At 54.4% G+C, this 20,501-nt stretch overlaps 10 protein-coding genes across 10 annotated transcripts; 1 reads left to right on the top strand and 9 right to left on the bottom strand.

Moving 5' to 3' along the window:
- Positions 1-3: 3 nt before the first annotated feature.
- Positions 4-1,770, bottom strand: CCM_08635 (F-box domain containing protein; the record flags this gene model as incomplete). The annotated part of the gene is made up of 1 exon (XM_006673772.1): positions 4-1,770. One exon carries the CDS (start codon positions 1,768-1,770, stop codon positions 4-6), a length of 1,767 nt encoding a protein of 588 aa, XP_006673835.1.
- An 857-nt stretch (positions 1,771-2,627) lies between these two features.
- On the bottom strand, positions 2,628-4,527 carry CCM_08636 (Protein kinase-like domain; the record flags this gene model as incomplete). Its single annotated transcript, XM_006673773.1, has 4 exons — positions 2,628-2,852; positions 3,006-3,097; positions 3,163-3,282; positions 3,726-4,527. The coding sequence occupies 4 exons, from the start codon at positions 4,525-4,527 to the stop codon at positions 2,628-2,630; spliced, it is 1,239 nt and encodes a 412-aa protein (XP_006673836.1).
- Positions 4,528-5,222: 695 nt separating this feature from the next.
- Positions 5,223-7,700, bottom strand: CCM_08637 (choline transport protein, putative; the record flags this gene model as incomplete). The annotated part of the gene is made up of 7 exons (XM_006673774.1): positions 5,223-6,040; positions 6,070-6,310; positions 6,567-6,587; positions 6,927-6,951; positions 7,003-7,355; positions 7,415-7,473; positions 7,526-7,700. The coding sequence occupies 7 exons, from the start codon at positions 7,698-7,700 to the stop codon at positions 5,223-5,225; spliced, it is 1,692 nt and encodes a 563-aa protein (XP_006673837.1).
- Positions 7,701-9,721: 2,021 nt separating this feature from the next.
- Positions 9,722-10,995, bottom strand: CCM_08638 (NAD(P)-binding domain; the record flags this gene model as incomplete). Its single annotated transcript, XM_006673775.1, has 5 exons — positions 9,722-10,022; positions 10,083-10,486; positions 10,536-10,734; positions 10,784-10,903; positions 10,955-10,995. The coding sequence occupies 5 exons, from the start codon at positions 10,993-10,995 to the stop codon at positions 9,722-9,724; spliced, it is 1,065 nt and encodes a 354-aa protein (XP_006673838.1).
- A 555-nt stretch (positions 10,996-11,550) lies between these two features.
- CCM_08639 (Aminotransferase, class IV) lies at positions 11,551-12,543 on the bottom strand (the record flags this gene model as incomplete). The annotated part of the gene is made up of 1 exon (XM_006673776.1): positions 11,551-12,543. The coding sequence occupies one exon, from the start codon at positions 12,541-12,543 to the stop codon at positions 11,551-11,553; it is 993 nt and encodes a 330-aa protein (XP_006673839.1).
- Positions 12,544-13,335: 792 nt separating this feature from the next.
- On the bottom strand, positions 13,336-14,492 carry CCM_08640 (uncharacterized protein; the record flags this gene model as incomplete). The annotated part of the gene is made up of 3 exons (XM_006673777.1): positions 13,336-13,916; positions 13,975-14,227; positions 14,331-14,492. 3 exons carry the CDS (start codon positions 14,490-14,492, stop codon positions 13,336-13,338), a joined length of 996 nt encoding a protein of 331 aa, XP_006673840.1.
- Positions 14,493-14,750: 258 nt separating this feature from the next.
- Positions 14,751-16,221, bottom strand: CCM_08641 (beta-lactamase family protein; the record flags this gene model as incomplete). Its single annotated transcript, XM_006673778.1, has 5 exons — positions 14,751-14,812; positions 14,863-15,138; positions 15,190-15,267; positions 15,329-15,760; positions 15,822-16,221. The coding sequence occupies 5 exons, from the start codon at positions 16,219-16,221 to the stop codon at positions 14,751-14,753; spliced, it is 1,248 nt and encodes a 415-aa protein (XP_006673841.1).
- A 352-nt stretch (positions 16,222-16,573) lies between these two features.
- On the top strand, positions 16,574-17,083 carry CCM_08642 (endoribonuclease L-PSP family protein; the record flags this gene model as incomplete). Its single annotated transcript, XM_006673779.1, has 1 exon — positions 16,574-17,083. One exon carries the CDS (start codon positions 16,574-16,576, stop codon positions 17,081-17,083), a length of 510 nt encoding a protein of 169 aa, XP_006673842.1.
- Positions 17,084-17,210: 127 nt separating this feature from the next.
- On the bottom strand, positions 17,211-18,072 carry CCM_08643 (nodulation protein L; the record flags this gene model as incomplete). The annotated part of the gene is made up of 3 exons (XM_006673780.1): positions 17,211-17,571; positions 17,637-17,873; positions 17,969-18,072. The coding sequence occupies 3 exons, from the start codon at positions 18,070-18,072 to the stop codon at positions 17,211-17,213; spliced, it is 702 nt and encodes a 233-aa protein (XP_006673843.1).
- A 328-nt stretch (positions 18,073-18,400) lies between these two features.
- On the bottom strand, positions 18,401-20,158 carry CCM_08644 (amine oxidase; the record flags this gene model as incomplete). The annotated part of the gene is made up of 5 exons (XM_006673781.1): positions 18,401-18,652; positions 18,714-19,573; positions 19,635-19,781; positions 19,832-19,900; positions 19,948-20,158. The coding sequence occupies 5 exons, from the start codon at positions 20,156-20,158 to the stop codon at positions 18,401-18,403; spliced, it is 1,539 nt and encodes a 512-aa protein (XP_006673844.1).
- Between the last annotated feature and the right edge of the window lie 343 nt (positions 20,159-20,501).

A 20,501-nucleotide genomic window follows, 5' to 3' on the forward strand; every position in this document is an offset into this window, starting at 1 on the left:
ACGTCACGTGAAATCGTAAAGCGTCAGACTATCGCGTCCGTTGATCGCCTCCTTCAAGACCAAGACCACCTCGTCGTCAAAGCCCACCCAGTTTCGTCGTTCATCATCCATGTTCATGCGTGTTGGCGTCCGCGGCGCACTTCCAGCCGGACTTTGGTCCGTTGACGAGCCAGTATCGTTGCCTTCTCGCCGTCGCGGCCTGACAGCAACACTACGAGCGTTACAACGGCCTTCCAGGTCCCAGAGGCGGATCTCGTCGCCCCGAGTACTGACGCTGACGGCTTTACCGCGCGGCGTAATCTCGGCGTCTGATATTCCCGAAGTGTGCCCCCATAGACGCACGCCAGACGATATCGTGAGGGATGTGGGTGTCGCTGTGCATAGGTGGAGGACCAGCGTGTTGTCTGGTAGCGTGGCAAGGAGGTACGGGTGGCTATAGCGAAGCTTGACCGGCCCCGTTTCGTCGTCGGCAGTATCGAAGAGATAGCTGATGGGCTGCAGTGGAGAAGATGACGGTGAAGGGCAGCTAGATCCGAGCCTAGTTGGTAAAGATGTGGCGACCCGGGAGGTTACTGCGCCTGATGGTCGGATGTCGAGATCTTGGATGCCAATGGACCAGCCACCCACGGTGTTGAATGTATATGCTATTGATGCGACGACTGAGGATGCATTCTTTCGTAAAGATAGGGAGAGTGGCCCTTCTGTGTTATGAGACTTGAGAGATGTGAGGAGATAAGGGGGTGGTAGTGTAACGTGTTCGTCATCTGCATCGTCAGGGGATTGTGTAGCTGCTTCCGGCGCAGCTTCGTTGTCGGTGTCGTCGCCAGCTTCAGAGATGTTCTCGGTGGTGAGGTTATTAAAAGTATACAAGGCAATAAAGCCCAGCTTTGTAGCCGTGAGTAAATAGGGGTATCCGTAGGCAATGGAAAGCAGGCTGCCCAAGAAGCCTTTTTCCTGGCGAAAGAGTAACCTCATGGTGTTTCGATGAGCGTCGAGCCGCCAAACGCCAGAAGTGCCATCCTCGAACCCCACCGCGACATCAACCTGGCCCCTGCCGAGGCGAGCATCGTCCACAGCCAGGCAAGTTGGCCGCAGTCGCGTTGAGAGTTCTGCCTTTAACGAGGCCTGCGCAATGGTCTGTCTCGTGCGCAGATCCCAGGCGCGCAGGCCGGATACGGCGTCTGCCGTGACGGCAATGCCCTCGACCACCTTGACGAGCGTCTGCCACTCGGGCGGCGCGACGGCGGCCATCTTGTCGTCCAAGGCGCGGACCTCGACCTGCTCCACGGCGCAGCGGCCGCCCGCCCAGTTATGGCGCAGACGGTACTGCTTCTTCCAGTCCACAAAGTCGACGACCTGCTCCCGCGCGGCGTTCCAGCGCTTGGTGGACGCGGGCTTGCGCCACGTGGCGGCGTCGCTCCGCGGGGCAGAGCGCTTCGCGTCCGAGGCCTCGCGTGTCTTGAAGCCCGGTATGAGCTGCACGCGCGGCTGCACGAAGCGGTGGTAGTAGTGCGGCCGCCAGAGCTGGGAGTCGGACGCCACGGCGTGGAAGCGCTTCGAGACGAGGCTGATGTCGAGGAGCGCGCGCGGATTCATGTAGGACAGGATGCGGATGAAGATCTCGTCGGACAGGCGGGCGAAAAGGTCTCGGGAAGCGGACGCGGATTGTGGTGGTGTCGTGCTGCGAGGGGGAGCCGTGCGCTGCCGCTTGTTGGGGATGCAGTCGGAATCGGCCGTGTCGGACAGCAGCCGTCGTTTGGTAGACGGCATCGTGAATGAGTGTATGCACGGCCGGCCCGCGGGTGCAGGCGTTCTGGGTGTGCGTGTCGCAATAGAAAGGGAAACGAGAGAACAGCCGAAAGAGCGAGTCGGGTGTTTAAGCAAACGGGATAGTTAAGACGAATAGTGGCGTCTTTTGTTTCCGCCGTGGAGCAAAACTTGCCGCATTATTAATTTAGGGCGACGGAAAGCGCACTACTACTAGGTACGGGCGATCTGGAAGCGTGGTCGTTGCAAATACAGTGGCCGCACCCCCTGTGGGCTTCGGTTATGTGCGCTGTACCCCGCTGTATGGCGCCTGTACATGCGACACATGCGACAAGGCTGTCTTTGTCTTGAATGCCTTCCCTCTCCTCACCGCGCCCTCTTGTCCACCATCCCTCCCTGCATACAATGCAACTTCCAGACCGAACAACCGGCCTCAACGATAGCACTAGATTCGAGCTAACCTGGCTGTCGCTGCGTCGATGCCATCTCGTCCTGTATCATCCTGTCCGTCCACGCACGACACGACGCAACACAACCTGGTTTTGACAAACAGCCTCGAGGGACAGGATGGCCTCGGCTGATGAAAACAATTCAAAACCCCGAGAAAAGAAAAACGTGACGCCACAACCGCTCGGTCCCCCATGCTAGGCAATGGCCAACGGCCGTTGGCGGCTGCCCGCATTGCTTTTTCCCGCCAAGAGACAGTGATTCATTGAGCCGTCACCCTCTCCCTGATTCGACATGGAGGACATGGGGGTTTGTTTTTTCCGCCAAGCTTTTTGTTCAGCAGCTGGCGCGCGCTATTCCGCCCAAAGCAGCCAAATAGTCCATCTCTCATCTCCTGTCATTGCTGGAACGGGTTAGAGGTGCAGCAGCACATCACGGTCCAAGATGCGGCGGCGCCGGGTTTTGCTTCTGACAGGCTGTGATGGCTTCGGCCAAGCATCCAGCCGACATGGCGGCAAATGGAATGGCTTAGACATTGGCGAGTTGCCGGATGGGCACGCGTACACACGTGTGCGAGGCAGTCTCTCCCTCTCTCCGTGGAATGAGAAAAAAGCGAGGGAAACATTCTTGATAGACATCTACTATGGAGCGCCAAGACTTTCAACCTAGCAGGTGGGGCACGGTGTAAATCCTGATAGGCGATTGATTGTCAACGGAGCGGCCCGCGATGGTCTGGGCGGTCGGTCTCGCCGGGGTTCGATCCTGTGGCCCGGGCTTTTGTGACGGAGTACAGAGTATGGATAGCTGTCTTGTGCGACCACGTAAATTATCACACCTGGATACCAGGCAGTCTTCCCATCGAAGCGACCTATATCCTCACGGCCTGTAGTAACGCGAGGTCACATCTCCACAGCGTGCTCGATCCATATAGTATCGAGCTCATCCCACTCGCCAGTTTATTGAACAGTTGAGTGATGTCCACATCAATCTCGCTAGGAACCCCAGAAGTGACTGATGTTCTGCGAAGGCTTGGCGGAACGCGCATACCATGTACTTTGGGCGATGGTTCTGAATCCGCGGCGTCGTGAGCAGGTCACTGCGAGAGCCAGTTGTTGACGAGCCCACGACAATGAGACGAGAGACATGAAACGAGTCACATAAAATCGGCATCCACAACAGTGTTACCGCTGTGGGATCCGGATGAGGTATTGAATAAAAACCAGACTGTATATGTTGAAGCAGGCGGACGAGATGATCATGCACACGTTCTAAATCTGCGCTGAGACGTGACCCCTACCACTACCCGGCATTTCACTGTAGATAGTCAACAAATGATTTCTATTTCATTAAGTATTGAAGGCTCTTATCCAACCTCTTGATCTAGAGTTTGTCCCGCAACGTGGAGCCAAAGGCACACGCGTCTCCTCTTGGCGAGGTAACTCGATTATGATTCTATGAAGCTATGGCCAGTTACACCCATCCTTCATAAATCGGTTGCACATCACACTAACTACTCGTGTCGTTCAGGCTGCTCTCAAGTGCGCTCATCTCCTCTTCCAGCTGCTCCGGCGAACAGTCGCGTCTCGCCATCTCAAAGTCCGTCAACACCACATCATGCCCACTCCGCACTAAAAAGTTGTGCCTATTGATATCACCCAGCTTGATGCCGAGCCCATGCAGCCGACCCAGCGCCTTTCTGCAGCCGTCCAGGTCCTCTGGCCCCGCCGCGCGCGCGCCGTCGAGCCACTCGATCACGAAGCCAACCACGCGCCCGTCGCCGTCCTCGGCGAGATGGCCCAAGAAGCGGGGACCGACGCCGCTGTCCCTGATCCACCGGTACGCGGCCGTCTCCGCCTCGGCGAGGCCAATCTCCCAGGGCCAGACGGCGAGCTTGACGACCACGGGGCGGCCGCCGTTCACACCCGGGTGCGTGGAGATGTGGACGCGCTGCCTGTACCGGTCCTGTCGCGTAAACTCGACCTCGCTGAGCGTCACCGGGTGCCAGAGCCCCTCCACCCCGGGCAGCTGCACCGTCTCGGTTCGGACAAAGGCCGCGCAGCCGGTGTCGGGGCTCCGCGCAATGTGGCCCGTGTTCCACGGGCCGGCGGGAAACGGGGGTAGAAGCTCGCCCAGCAGGATGGGCTCAAAGGTGCGGTCTTCCTCGGCCCCGCGGAACGCGCCCGGGGCCGTGGTTATGTACTTTACAGAGCGCCCGTCGACCAGGAAGCGATAGTCACTGTCACCGTCGTCTTCTTCGTCGACGAGACATGCGAGAAGCTGGACGTTGGCGTTTTTTTGGTCAGGGGCTGCCATGGCGCAAAAAGCGGTGTTGGGATGGCAAGGGACCACTGGGAGATAGTCAAGGAGCTACAGCGCCTGCGCTGTCTTGTTCTTTGATGTGGCGCGGGAAAGGTGGTTGGTTGAGACTTTGGATGTGAAAACGATGGGGTCGGCCAAGGCAAATCTCACATGGTCGGAGATGAGAAATCACGACACGTGACTGCACCCCGATTGCGACGGCGTATGTATTCATTTTATGCAATTTTTATCTGGCGATAAATGTACCGCTTATTTTGCCGACATGATATTATATCGCATTCCACGATTGCGGGCAGGCCAATTGCAGTGTATGCTTCGAGTGTTGGTGGGTACACAAGCGGCGATAAACTGGCAAAGGTTGGGTAAGAAGCGTTGAAGACTCGTTGAAAAGGGCTGTGGCTGCAAGAAGAGCCGGATAGGCAGGTGGTCATTAATCAAGACGAGAAAACACGGTGATGGACTGGTTCGGGATGTAGGCTCTCTTGCCCAACAAGCTCTTTTTTGTATATTGAAGTAAATTAAACCACAGCAATAATACCCCGCGTCCAGGATCTAAAAGCAAACGCCGACCGTGTATGCCCTTGGCCAACTCCATAAATGCAGCCCAGTCTACTCCGTACCATGTATCAGTATGCCTTCACAGCCCAGATATCGCAAACATGTTCTCCGTCTCATCTACCAGTGTTCCCTCACAGTCCAACCCTCGCAAACATGTCATCGTAGGCCTTGCCCACCCATCCATCCTGCAGCCCGCCCCTCGCCACGACCGTCAACCCGCCCGCCGCCCACGCCGCCATGGCCAGCAGCGCCGCGCCGTGCACCGACAGCCACTTGTTGCGCCTCTTCCGCTTCGTCCTGCTGTCGACGACAACAGCCGCGCTCCGCCAGCCGCGCGTCGACGGCGCGTGGCCCCACCACTTGGCCATGCCCCAGACCATATGTCCCATGCCCGTCGCGAGCAGGCCGAGATATGCCACGCGGGCCACAACAGGGTGCCGCGCGAAGCCGTGCGCCACGTACGCGAGCCCAATATTGGCGCTGTCCCCTTCTACCACCAGGGGCAGCACGCGGTTCATAAAGACGTGGGCGGCGTAGAACACGGTCAGCGCGTAGCCAGAGGCGGAGATGTAGCTCAGAGTGGGCCACAGGGACAGCGCGGCGGCGCCCGTCTGCGAGCGGTGCAGGGCGTACATGGCAGGCGTGGCGCCGCCGTAGCGGCGCATGTTCTCGCGGCGGCGCAGCAGGCGCAGGCCGATGCCGGCGCCGACGTGCGCGAGCACGGGCAGCGCGACGAGCAGCGGCTCGGTGAGCGTCGTCTGGTAGATCTCGCGCGTCATGAGCAGGTACGTCTCGGACGCGGGCACGGAGCGCTCCACGGCGGGGATCAGCGAGACGTTGGCGAGGTGCAGCGAGGTGAAGACGGACATGGCGTAGCTGGAGTAGCGCTGGATCCGCGAGACTTGGGCGCAGTACGTGTCAGCGGGCTTTGCCCGTGGGACATGGCTACCTGTGGAGGGGGCAGCGAGGAAAACGTACGGTAAAAGATGGTGCTGCGGCCGCCGCCGGGCCCTCGCGTGGTGCTGCCCGGGGACGAGTCGGCCAGGAGAGTGTCGGAGTCGTCCGTGTCGGCGGCATCGTGCAGCTGCTTCGCGTCGGACGGCGTGGGCGACTCGATCGGGGACGGGTCGAGCTCGAGCAGCGAGATGATGGTCTGCTGCGACGCGCGGTGGTTGAGCGACTGGCGCGTGCTGCGCGAGCCTTCCATGGCGAACGAGGCCTGCAAGCGTAGTTACCGTGCTCGGATTTGCGCTGTTCTCTGTGTTCTGTGGTAGGTTGACAGCGACGTGCTCCTCACGTGGCCAAGTGTAGATGCGGCTATGTGATGTCGAAAAGTGTCCCCATCCCCTTTTGTCGGTTTCAACGTCTAGAATGTGGGGAGAGCCTCACCCAAAAAGGTTACAGGGACCTGAGCTAGCGTCAGCATTAATTCCAGCCTCGTCAGTGGGCAGGCGCGCTGTAGTAGCCCCGCGTACTTTAAATTCCTGGGGCAATAACTAGTTACACAGAGCGGCGATTACTTATTGGAAGTGGGATAAATAAATTTCTTTTTATATAATTATTTGGAACACACTTATACATCACCTTCATTTTATATGTTTTTATCGAGGTCAGTCATTGAAATGCGATGATCTGAACGACAACCCCAAAACCAGATTCGCAAGACAACAGCGCAGGCCTGCAAGTTAGTTGTCATTTATTATTGTTACTCATTCTCAGTCCATTCACTGCCCATCTCAATCCTCCCTGTTGTTGGCATTAATAAAGGCCCAATCAATTTTCGGCCCTTGGAATTTATTCCGCCGCTCCATATACAGCACAAGAATGATACACACCATGCCAACAATGACGACCGAATTGCTATTGAACAAGGTTAAACGATGCTGGCCGAGCGCCAAACGAAAGACTTACTAGTTCATCGAGGCGAGGGTAGTCGGATTTGTGACTGGGAAGCACAGGAAAATACCGCTGACCGTCACCCAGATGACTGAGAAGGCATTGACAGCATATCCGAATTTTCCCAGTCTGAAGGGACGCTTAGGCAGGTGATGGCGGCCTCGGGTCAGTACAATTCCTTGGGGGACAACAAAAGTGATATTAAGCATCAAAATCGTCGTGTTGATGATGGAAGTGAATGCCTCGCTGCTTGCAATATAAACAAGCCCATAGAGCGCGCAGAATCCAGCCGATAGCAGCGTAGTTCGGACAGGAATGTTAAAAGTGGTCGAAACATGCTTCCAGTAGTTTGATAATGGAAGGCCGTTCTAATTTGACCCATGTTAGCCGGCTGGCAGGCTCGCGAAGCAATGAAGAGGTCTCTCACGTCACGACTGAATGCCCAAACTATCCTGCTGCAGGTAATCCATTGCGACGGCATACAGGCTAGCCTAGATTAGCACTTCAGACAGCCGGTTCTCTCCAAGTCCGGGCTTACTGTAGTAGAGCAGTGTCATGTATGATTGCAAGAAAGTAGCAACCGACTTGCTGCCCGTTGCCTGATACATGACTTCAATGTTGGGTAATGAAGCAGCTTGGGCCGCACTCATGTCCTGCGTTACCAGTAGGATAACCACGATCCAGATGACGGATGTAACAACGCCGATAAACATGGTCATATTGCTGTCTCCATGTTAGTCGCCATGCATTCCGCGGGATTGATTCAATATTTTCTCACATGATACGAGGCAGCTTGTGGTTTGGTCGCGGGATCTCTTCCGCAATGTGCGTACAGGCACCTGTTCCAAAGAAGGCATATTGCCCGGTACCAGTGGCCATCAACCAGGCGGGCCCTGCGGACCAGCCGCTCGAGGCCCTGCTTGAAGCAATATTTTCTGGATGGTAATTGCCCCGTGACATGACGAGAAGCACAATGGATACTAGTGCCAGGCCAATCACCGACATGTACATGGCTCCTTTTGTCATGTAGTCGATATGCTTGTGCGGGACGGTGAATATGGGTATCACTAAAGCAGGTCAGTTTCATTCATGCTTTCATCACACCTCGACTTACACGTCAACCCAATAACCAAGAGGTAGCACAAGTACACTTGCCAATGTGCGCCCTCCAATTCTGGATACCACAGCTGGGCAATACCAAACGCAGAGATGGCTACATAGATGCTGCCCGATGCGGCATTGATCCACCATGCGATGATGTTGAGCAATCCAACAATGTACGCAGCAAAGTTTCGCGTGCTGGTCGGTGCGACAATGTAGGTGTAGTGATATTGGCCCTGGGATCAACATGTTAGGACAGATGAGATGGGTTTTGGCGGCACACGCACCCCTGAAGATGGAAGCGCCGAGCAAAACTCGGCGAGCCCAATAAGGACAATCCATTGGAAAGTGGCAGCGAGTATCAAGGAGACGAGAGCCGCCACACCACCGCCCAGACTGAGTGGAATTCCAAAGCAGGTTGCGTACGTAATCCACGAGTTGGTGATGCTGCATGACATGTTATTTTGAGGCTTTCTTCCAGGTACATGTGTTGACTTGCCTGAAGGCGAGTCCGACGGCACCGACCCAGGAAAACGACCGCTCCAGTTCCGCGGCGTGGCCCTGCGCCTGAAGGAGAGTATCATCTTGGTTCATAGAGAAAGAGTCCTCTTTCAAAGTGCGACTGCTATCCACCTGCTCACCCATACTGATAGACGTCCTCTTGTCTTTACTTTCTTGTCTCTTGGGTAGGATTTCCATGCTTGTCGTCGAGGTGATTTTCGAGCCTGACAAGGCACGACTTGGCCGAGGTGGGACAATCTCTTATTGTAGTGCTCTGTGCGAAGCCCTTTCGGCAGACGGCGTTACACAAGAAGCAAATACAAGCCGCCGGTCGCGGATGCAACCTCTCTTCCAAGCGTACCGCTAGACATACATGCGCTTGCTGTAGAGCCAAGTGGCAATCTGCATAGTGGAACAACTCGCTCAAAAGGTCACAAGAGCTGAGATAAGCCAGAAACGGTTTGCACCGCCACCAAACAGCCTTGGTTCTCTTTTTACCTCTTCTAGACATGTTCGGTGTGGACCGCCCCATGTGCGGAAGTATTGATCTTCTCTTATCTGGACAGTGTGCATGCGTAGGCGGTGCACTGTGCATTTCATTTCCCCATGTTTCCCCATACTTGATAGCTGCTTGTCCACTGTGAGGTCCACTAACCCCATGGGGGTTGTTGAGAAGCCTCGTGGTATTCGGGCTGAGTGGTCAAACTTCCTTTTCTAGCAATAACCTCGGTGGCTTGCAATCTGCCATCCGATCACCAAGCAATGTTTTGTGAGCTTGAAACGACTGCATCTGCACTCAGTTCGACGGAACAAAAGTGTGACTCGAAAATCATACAGTAATCGGTCAGTCATTATCCAGCCCCCAATTCTGGAACAGCGATTTTGAATGCGGTCCAGGAGCTCATTTAGTCAGGTACGTGATGCTCGCTACCTGCCTCTAGAGTTTTCATTCTCCTCAAAAGTAGAGCAATATGCAAATACACACCACTACGATCGTATCAAGTCTCAGCCAAGTGAGCTGGCATTTGTCATTTCTTGTAGGAGCTTTGTACTTGTCTGCTCAGTTTGATGAGGCGGAGAAATGCACCCATTGGACAAATCTGTCCAGAAAAATTTGCAAGCCCCGTCTGCCTCACAACCTGGAATGCAATTTCAAACCCTGCAGAATACTCTCAGCGGCCTGGACAGCGTCCACGGCCATGCCATAGCCGCCCTGGTATCCTGTCCCCCCTGCTCCGTAGTTGTGAATAACCGTTTTCGGTTTTCCGCCCACCACTACGCTTTCGCGCTCAACGCGAGCTCCTCCTTCCCGAGACGGCCGAAAGCCGCTCATGGCTGCAAGGAGCTCCTGCTCGCCTTGGCGCAGTTCTTGGCTGAGCTCGGTTGTACGTTGCACGATGGATTCTGTCTCGTGCGCATACGTAGCGCCATCACTGCATTGCCAAATCAGCAACAGACCTCGTGACGAAATAAAAAAAGAATTAAAAACTTACTCGTTTGCTCTCTGCATATATCCTCCCAGGACGACGTTGCCGTTTGACTGCGGCCGCGGTATGACGTATGTCTCGTAGTCGCGACCATGACGCATAATATTAGTCCGCACACTCGGCGCCTTCATCAAGACGACCTGCCCTCTCGTGGGGTAGCATTTGCTGTCCTCGACCCCCGGCATGCTTCTCGCCGCATTTCCGATGCAATTGAAGACAATTTGGGTTGCAGAGTTGGAAAATGCATCATGCAAATGGGGGACAGTCTTGCGGAGGAACCGAACGCCGTAATCATTTTCCAGCCGGCTGCGCAAGTATTCAATGTGCTTGGGAGCGTTGATAGTCACGGTTGTGAATGAAACGGCGAACTTGACACCTTGAGGGAGCTCTTCCGCCCCGAGGATCCGAAACTGCCACCAATAAGCTTCGGATTATGTTGGTCTTTGTAATTTCACGTACATCTTCCAAATATTCCGACATGTGCTTGATCTTTTCGTTTGGAACATTCTCGTCCCACATCTCAATGGACGGGGTGCGCTGGACGAAGGAGCGATGCGGTTCTTGAAAGGCAAGTTTGCATAGATGAGCGTAGCCAAGTTGATCCCAGCGCAGGGCGTTTGGGTCAGATCCTGAGATTGCTGAGAAGTTGCAACCTGCACTATAAAGTTTGACGTTAGCAAACGAGATGAATATTCGGTGTGACGTACTATGGCGATGTGTAGGTGAGGGCTGTGTCACCGGGTAGGTGTGCAGCAACCACTGTAATCATAGACCCATAGCCTCTTTCAGCTAGGACCAGGGCGACATTTAGCCCGATAATTCCCGCCCTAGAATTCAATTAGCTGAAATGAAGCCACTGACTTGGCGCTGATACCTACCCGACAATGACAATACTCTGAGGAGATGCAACGTTGGCCATGGCTGATGTTGGGACCAAAGGGCACAGGCAGGATGGAAGGAATGGTTGATTGAAGAGAGACTATTTGACGTCACTCTCGTCACTCCGGTAAATATACAGTGGTTGACGGAGCATCGTTCATCCGCCCTCCGTGCCGGGTTATCATCAGCCGAAATCAAGGTCGATTGTGGCTGATGTATCACGATGACCCAGTGGAAGGCAATCAAGTATGGCTTTATAAATCACAAGGAAAAGAAAAAGCGAGAATGACAAGAATGGCTGAAACATTAATTTGGCGTATGTGAGCTTTCTGCCATGTGGCTTTCGCAGGGGCGCTGTGGATCATTACCGTCATTTTCCTAAACGGGTAATTCTCACAGAGGTTATCACAGTGGGACGATTGACAATGCAACGGGCGAGGATATCGGCAGTTGGCTTAGCCCACGGATATCGAAGTAAGTCCAATATACAGGGCAGAAACAACAATATTTCCAGTGTTGAGCATTGTGACGGACAATTCACCCATGTGCATAAGTAGGGTTTATGTATTATCCATCTCCTGCTACTCTGCTACCACTAGTGAAGACCGTTCTGAGCGATGTTCTGGCTATAGTCAATCTCAAAACTATACTTGTCATCGTAATGCATCGCCCAGTACGTATCCCAGATCTTCTTGGTGACGGGGCCAACTTTGCCGTCCCTGACCAGCTTTCCATCCAGCGTGTTGATGGGCATAATGCCACCCGCAGTGGTGCACATGAAGATCTCGTCTGCCTGGTATGCCAACTCGACGGGCACGAAGCCCGTGACAATCTCCAGCCCATTGGCCTTGGCGGCATCAATCACGCTCTTACGCGTGATGCCCAGCAGCACGCCGCGCTGCGGCGTGTGCAAGACCCCATCCTTGACCAGCACCACGTTGAACCCCGAGCCCTCGGTGAGGTTGGCGTCCCCGTCGGTCAAGAACGGGTACGTCGCGCCCCGATCGGAAGCCTCAAACAGCCCGCGCACGAGATCTCCCCACATCAAGTTCTTAATCGTCGGGTCAATCGACCCCGGCGGAATGCGCCGGACCGTCCTAGCCACAATCGCCGCGCCGCCCGCCCTCTGCACGTCCGGGTCCATGACCCAGACGTAGGGCTGGACGAACATGTAGAGGTTGTTCTTCAGCAGGTCCTCTGGCCGGGCGCCGCGCACGCCGGTCAGGCCGCGCGTCACGATGAGCTCGACAAAGGCGTCGCGGATGCCGCTGCGGGCGACCATGTCGACCAGGACCGCCTCGACCTCGTCGCGCGGCAGTGGCAGACGCAGCCGCATCTTCTGGCAGCTGGCCGCGAGGCGGTCCAGGTGGTCGGCGAGGCGGAAGAAGCGTCCGTCCCAGACGGACGGCACGTCGTAGGTCAGGTCACTGTGCATGAAGCCCTGGTCGAGGAGCGGGATGCGCGCCTCGTGCAGCGGCACGAGCTGGCCCTCGACCCAGGCGATGCCGCGCGCGAAGCGGTTGGTGCTGTTGTCGAGCATCTCTTGGCGGGCCGCGTAGCCCGCGAAAACATCGCTCATAGTGGTCATTGTGTAGTTAAGTTGTCGTTTGGCACGGAAAATTGATGCAAATACTTTTCTTGAATTGAGGAAAGGATGCTCATTATCCAGCTCCAATACGTCCCGGAAGAGCTGGGGGTTTTTGACCCGGCAAACATCTCCAAGGAAATAAAATTACGACGACATTTCTTTCCCCATATGGGCTTAATGCATTTAGTGAGTGAAAGCGAGCGAGATTGGGGGATTTCCTGATCAGGTTTGCACACTTTGGGGCGGCGCAGCTACAGAGTCAGCTACTGTAAATCAGCTGTCGCATCACCCAGGAACCCTCTCGAGGAACAAGTATGTACTAGCACTTTAATCTCTAATGTCCTAACTGAGAATAGGTGGGAATTGATGGGCTAGGGTACGCTTTTCGGCATAGTTCACGTTCACCAGAACAAGCGTTGGCTTGACGGCGCTGTGGAGAAGTGAAGTCCATTTAAGGTATCTCTCGAGGTAAATACCCGTGGCTTTCCTATTTAGGACTTCACCCACACTCTGTGAATTTACTTGTTTTGTTTATTTTTGTAAAGTTCTTCGCTTAGAGCCGAGTTTTAATAATATCACGCGGAAATTTGTCAACACCATCTCTCTCGCTCATGCTCAATAACCACGCTGGCATCTACAGGGTAGCCGGCCACAACTTGTAATTTCCAACTTGTAAATGCATTGCCGAAAAACATCAAGCCTTATCCGAGGACGTAGTTATGACAGTTAATGAGAGTAGAATACTTGAATTTATTTAATGCCAAAAGGTTGCACCCCGTGCGAAGCGCATGCTCAAACTGTCGAGTTATGGCGGATCCATTCCATGACGACGAAATCCAGACCCTCTCGCATCCAGTCATCCTTTGCAGAAGCCGTAGAGTCAAAACCATGGTCGCCCGCCCGAATGGCAGTGTGGATCTTGGCTGCTGGGTCAATGTCCTTGAGACACTGTATGAACTTCAATGTCCCTTCGACAGGCACTGCAGAGTCCTGCTCGCCATGTAAAACGTAGAGAGGGGGGAATAAAGTCCCGTGACTGCTGTTCGAGACGGAAAGCTTGGCCTGTTTGAGTTTTTCAAGGATAAACAAGTCTGGATCGTCGCCAAGCAAGTCCAGGAAGCGACCATTCTGCGCGACTGCGAAAGCGAGGTCAAGCCGTGTCGGAGGGTCGGCCTCTGTTACCACTGTCCCCTCTGACATGCTTGCAAGGAACTCATCAACCACGGATGATGGAAAGTTTGGAACGCCTACAATAGGTTTCGGATAGCATCGCGTGAAATGGTCCGAGAGCAGGTCGAGCACGGGGTACAGAGCGGCGATTGCGCTAGGCCAGACAAACCCGAGCAATACGGATTGCAAAGCCAGGTAGCCTCCTTCATCACATATATGTTAATCAAGGAGCGGAGTGAGCAGAAATCAGCATGGACGCACCGGCGCTCTCTCCAATGAGAAGCAATTTCCCAGAATCAAGCTGCACATCATGTCGCCCGACAGCCTGGAGAGACTGTTGCGGTCCTCCTTTCTTGTACCAGTCCCAGAAATTCTTCATGTCCTCCAGAATGTCGATTCCCTTGACCTCGGGCAAGAGTCTGTAGTTTGGGCTGATGATGATGGCGGACTGCTCCTGCGCAAACTCCAGGATCCATTTCGAGAACCACGCCGGGAAGAGACTCGAGCCGGTCACCTATAAGGGAAAATTAGCCAATCATTTTCGAAGTAGTTCTACAACGAGCAGGGAATACAGACCAAGAAGCCGCCATGGAGTCTCACAATGACAGGTCTCTGACGTATTGGGCAAGGCGCTTTCGGCACGAGAACGTCGGCGCCAATGTCAGTTCCGCAAGAATGGTAAGTAGTGCGGTAAATGTCAAAGGGATCAAAAATGCTGATGGAGTGGCATGCAAGATGGATACCAGCTCGTTGAACCGGGCTTCAAGGTCGCTGGACATGATGAGGCTGAGAGGGGTGATGATGGGTGGGAGAAATGGCCTCGAGATTGGAAATGTTGATCAGACAGTTATAGCATCTGGTTGGGGGCCTAAGTTCGCTACAGTGGCCATATAATGGACTACAGTGGCCACCAGGTACAGAGTGCATTATTTAGACAATAGCATCATATACAATTAGTGGAGAATTATAGATCCCTCAACGACGACCAGCCTATTCATGCTTCATCTTTTTATATTGCCTACATCTCTCAAGCAGGTCTATTTCAAGGCGCTATAAAGTCCCTTCTCAACTCTTGCTAAACACTCAAGAACGGCGGCATCTATGTGTATTAGTTAGCAGGTACAGGGTAGCCGAGCTGTAGCAACTTACCACCATAGGGAAGAATCTGCGACGCAATGATGCCTCCCACCTTGTTCTTCCTGTCGGCAAACCAGAACAAGTTGGCCAAGCCTTCCCATGAAGCTGATCCTGCGGCACGACCACCATCTTCCGCAACGTGGCTGATGGAAAAGGACAGCCCCCAGCCCTCCGTGTGACCCTCTGGCATTGGCGAAAGCGGTGTCGCATTTGCCAGCCACGGCTTTGCGACCGGCACGAGTGTATTGCTGAACCTGGGCTTGTCCGGAATTTGATCCGTAAACATTTCTGCAGGCACAAAGTCAGGAGGGCTATAGATTATCTGATTTTACAACATACCCTCAACAGTTTGTGACTGCAGCAATCGGGTGCCCGTGCCTGCGTCCACTCCGTCGTTTAAGAGAACAGCGATCAATTCTTTGGCAGTTGTTTAGTTTACCATAATCACTTGTCACGGCCTCTCAAGAAAGAAACTCACTTCGAAACTCGGCTGGCTTGCCAAAACAGCCGTGGCCGGCAGCGCAAAAGCGCTTGTCGTCAGCCTGTTCACCGCCGCCTACTAGAGGCCGACGATACAAATGCTCCTGTGTGATGAGCGTGCCGTCGCTCAAGCGTTGATGCATGTACGCCAGGTTCGCTTTCGCGTCCTCGGATGGGAAGAAGGAGACGCTGTGCATGCCGAGCGGCGCAAAGATGTTTGCTCGGAAGTAGTCTTCAAGGTCCAGCCCTGTCGCTCGCTCGATGACGATCCCAACCCAGTCCATGGAAGTTCCATACTGGAACTTGTCACCCGGCTGGTTGACTAGCGGACGCTGGAACAAGTCGTCTCGAGATCCGCCAAAGTCGTCAAAGCCAACTGGGCGCCCGTACTCTGCCAATTTGGCGTCTTCGAATGCGTACGCAAATCCCGCTACAAAACGAGGGGAGATTAAAAATAAGCAAACGATGCACGTGTGACGATCATGACTCACCGGTATGATTTAAAAGCATTCGGAGGGATATCCTTTTATTCTTGTCAACGAGCTCGAATGTGCCATCTGGGCACCTTTGGAGAACCTTGACAGCCTGAAGTTCCGGGCAGATGCCTTCAAGCTGCTCCGGGCTGTCCAAGTTCAATACGCCTTGCTCAACTAATTGCATACAAGCTACGGACGTTGCGAGTTTCGTAAACGAGGCGAGCCAAAAGATGGTGTCGGGAGACATGCGTGTGGCGGACGATATCCCTGTCGTGCCAGAGTAATGCTCGATGATGGGATTGCCATCGCTGCCAAACGCAACATAGACCAGGCCGGGAATCGTGCGCGCCTCACCACCTGTGTACTCGTCAGTGATGGTACACAGCTCAGCATTGCGGCAATCGGTCAGAGACATTTTCTCAAAGGTAAAACAGTTGGCTGACTTGGTGATAGAGAGCTCTACAGACGCCTGGGTCCTTTACTCTGGCAACACCGTCGTATTGGAATATGGAATATCCCTGTGCCAGTACCTGTATGATCGAACTACCGCGGATTGATTTAGCGTTGGCCAGCAATTACCCAAAGAGGTATATTTAGGTGGCGTTGGAGCTCCACTGATAGGTCCAGGCAGGTATATGTAAGTTGGAGTGGCATAGCTCTGCAACGCGAATCGCACCCATGTGAAAGGCGACAGCTCTCATGGTAGAACATCACTATTTCTTCTTCTCTCGCAAACGAGATCATTCTATCTATCGCCTCCAGCACCAATGGCCAATCCCGTCCAACCCCCTCCTGCACCAATGGCCAATCCCGTCCAACCCCCTCCTGCACCAATGGCCAATCCCGTCCAATACAAGTGGCTGCCCGGCCCCGTAGGCGAGATGCTCCGGTCCGCTTCGCTCGCCACCACCGCCACGATTCCCCTGGGCAGCACATCCCTCGTGGTGACGACGGGACATGTGGGCGTCAATATCAACACGGGCGCGCTCGTGCATAGCTCCCTCGAAGCCGAGTTCCACGCCGTGCTCGACTGCCTGGACGCCGCCCTGCTGCACGCGGGTGTGGAGCGTGGCCTGGCCGCGGCACACAAGATTACGGCGTACTTTACGGCAAGGGAGTGTGAAGATGTCATGCTCGGGGTGTTTCGGCAGCGTTTTCCAGGACACACGCCGACGTGGGCCTCCGTGGTGGTTGTCCAACTCGTCAACCCAGGGATGCACGCTGAGCTCCAGGCGGAGGCTATTGCAAGCTGTGGCACTCAAGGGAATGGAAATTGACAAAAAAAAAGGGGGGATTGTGAAGGCGAGGGAGACAAGACGGATGAAATATAACAATTGTAATTTCCATGTTCAAGGACCCTTGATAGTCTTTAAATGACAAAGATTGGCCCTCCCCTCACGGCATCTACACTCTATCGGGCATGTCGCGAAACGGATTCTTCGGGTCCGCGCGCTCTTCCTCGACCGACGCCATTGTCTTGACCACCTTTGCCGGCGCTCCCAGCGCGACCGAGTACGGCGGCAGGCTCTTGGTGACGACCGCCCCAGCCCCGACCGTGCAGCCGCGGCCAATGGTCACCCCAGGCAGAATGATGACGTTGCCGCCGATCCAGCAGTCGTCCTCGATCCTGATGGGATGGCCAAACTCGACAAACTTGATGCGCGACAGGACGCTGGTCTCGTGGCCCGCCGTGTAAATGTGCACGTTGGGTCCCATCTGCACGCGGTCGCCGATGATGACGAGGCTGGTATCGAGGACGGTGAATCTGGGCGAGCGCGTGTCAGTTTTTGCCCTTCTTTCTAAGCAGTTGGAATTTTATTTAAGACTTGCCCGAAATTCATAAAGCAGTTCTGGCCGATGATGATGTTGCAGCCATAGTCGGGTAGAAACGGCGTCTCGATGCACGTTCCCTCGCCCACGCTCCCGAGCATCTCCTGCAGAAGCTTTGTGCGGATTTGCGCAATGTGCTCCCAGTCATAGGCATTGGGGTCCAGATTGTTGTATGTGTAGGCGAGGCCGCGAGCCTTGTGGCGGCCTTGCATCAAAATTGGATGAAGGGGATTGTATCTATGAGTGATTAGTAGAGATCCATGCCATTCCCTGTCGGGAGACTGCCCGCCGGAGTTGCTGGCGACGAAGCACTGGACGCAATAACTACATACAGCATGCCGGAAATCATGCGGTCATACTCGTCGCACTGAGGCGTTCCCTTGAGAGTCTTGGCCAGTGCCAGGATCTCCTCGTTCTTGCTCGATGAGGCCGCCATTGGGAGTACTTGGATGAAAATTGTCTCTGCAGGATGCACTGTAGTTGAAGATTCGAGATTTAGCATCTCGCACTTTGCAGCTTCGGCGATAATGCTGGAGCCAACTCCGCCACTTCGAGCTAACTATTCATTTTTGCCATTTTGGGAAACTCCAGTGTGGACATGGCTATTTGCCTCTTCTGGTTAGCTTAGGATGAATGAGCCACAACCTGGAATCGAGACTCATGTTCGCATTTTGGCAAAACGGCATTTCAATTTACAATTACAACCCATTTTCTACCCTAGTTACAATCTTAATCCCTCAGATTGACTGTACACACTCCAAGCCCTACAGTTTACTCTCAACGGCAGCAGAAGGTCTACTAGGCCCGAGTTCGCCATCAACCGACTGCGCAGCCAAAGACCCCTGTTCCAACGCACCATCAATCGCCGCGCGCCACCCATGCGCCCAATCGGCCGAGGCAAAGAAAATATTTCCATGGCGGCTCTGGAGCTCGTCCTGATACTTGGACATGTATCCGGGCCGCCACCAAGCCGGTCCTCCCTTTGCGTACACGTCGGTGCTCCAATTGTGAAATATCTGTTTGCCGCAGTTAGTCGCCCATGTACACCGCAGATTGCCTGATCGAGGCCAGACGTACCAATCTCTGGATATCCATTGGATGCAGCTTATTGAACGATTCCACAGCCAACTCGGGATTCTTCTCTGGGACGAAATGTTCGCGCTCGTCGGCACCAAACGCAACAAGGTGCACATTGCCGTTCGGCAGGCGGCCATCGCCGTAGCCATACAGCAACAGGCCTGGGAACCGCATACCGTTCCATCGTTCCAGCTCCGGATTGCGCACATCGGCGTGTATCTTGGTCATGTGGTTCACGTGGCCAATGTCAATGGCTTCTTGTCGCTTCTTGGAGAGGGGTGGCGAGAACGCGATGTCCTTGAGCACGTTGAGGGGAATAGTGCTGATGACGCGCCGAGCCCGGAAAGCCCCCTCGCCATGTGTTGCGACGGTGATTTCGCCGTCTTTCTCCGCTCCCTGCGATATGGACTGTACGGGTGATGAAAAGCTGTAGTCGATACCCCGGGCTTTCGCATCGTGAAACATCCGCTTTGCAAGCTCGGTCTGTCCGGCCCGGAGCTTGTATCGAAGCCAGACGTCGGTAAAATTATCCGAGCTATGCATGAGCAAAGCATGGGATCGGATCATGTCCCAGAGGCTGGAGGTCTGCATGTCGCCGCCTGAGATGTGCAGCAGAAGAGAGACCAGGAGACCTTGCTCCTCGGTAGTGAGCTGGTCTTGAATTTGGTCAAAACGGTCCTGACATGAGAACTGGTCCCATTTCTCCACCGTTTCTCGATCAACCATGATATTGTCTAGCTGAGCGTGGGGGAGTGGGCAGAGTGTGCGACCGTACTGGCCATCGACATTGACAAATACATCCCAGGCCTTGGCTTGCATGGCGCCGGCTTCTTCATGGCTGAGCGTCCGAGGCTTGGCTCCTACGGGAACTTGGTGGTTAGTGACGCGCCACCCTATATTGCATTGCGCGACTGATGATACCTGGAACATCCATTGTGTAGTAGCCTTTGTGCATGTCCGGGCTTCCCGTGGTGACAAGGTCGCGATCCATGCCGTATCTCTGCATCTCGCGGAACAGATAACCCATGTGGTGCGTAACCCAAGTGCCGCCCATCTCGTAGAGGAATCCTGATTGTCGCTGAGTAGATGTACACAGTTTCTTCAGTGATGCAACTGACCATCTTTATTGACGGTATATGTTCGACCTCCGATGCGATCACGGGCTTCCAGCAGCAAAACACTTCGACCTAAGCATGGTGGCAAGAAGACGAGAGTCAGCAAGAGGCGCATGTACCAGAGTACGAGGAGGACCAAAACGTGCCTGCGAGCGCCAAGTCTCGCGCTGCAGCAAGGCCGGCGTAGCCTGCACCGATCACCACAGCATCATAGATGTTGTCTTTGCTACCGAGTGACTGGGCAGGTTTGACAACGGCGTCCGTTTTGAGGCCCTTGACAACTCCTGTGGCGGGCTCCCACGTGTAACCATCCACGGTTTTGCTGGCCATGGTGAGCTCAGATTGGACTGTATGTATAACGACGGCGTGGGGTATTTTTCGGTGAGCGTATCACGACGGAAATGCGTGTGCGCGCCTGGCGACATTTTTAGCGGTTGAGGCCGCCTCGGTTGCGTTCCATAATCCGCCAACTGGAAAGTGGCGCCACTTCCTCGGAGGAGCTATTCAATAGTTTACACTTTTACCTATTTTGGCAATTAAAAAGCCCAGTTTAAATATTTCCATAAACAGTAAAAGGCCGCTGTCGGCGGTGGTGTGATGCGGGGAAAATTGGAGAGCACTCGCCAGAGGCTTGGGGTTCCGTTGACGAGATAAAGAGATAAAACAAGATGGC

This window comes from Cordyceps militaris, assembly GCF_000225605.1.
Source record: "Cordyceps militaris CM01 unplaced genomic scaffold CCM_S00007, whole genome shotgun sequence".
Classification (NCBI taxonomy): Eukaryota; Fungi; Ascomycota; class Sordariomycetes; order Hypocreales; family Cordycipitaceae; genus Cordyceps; species Cordyceps militaris.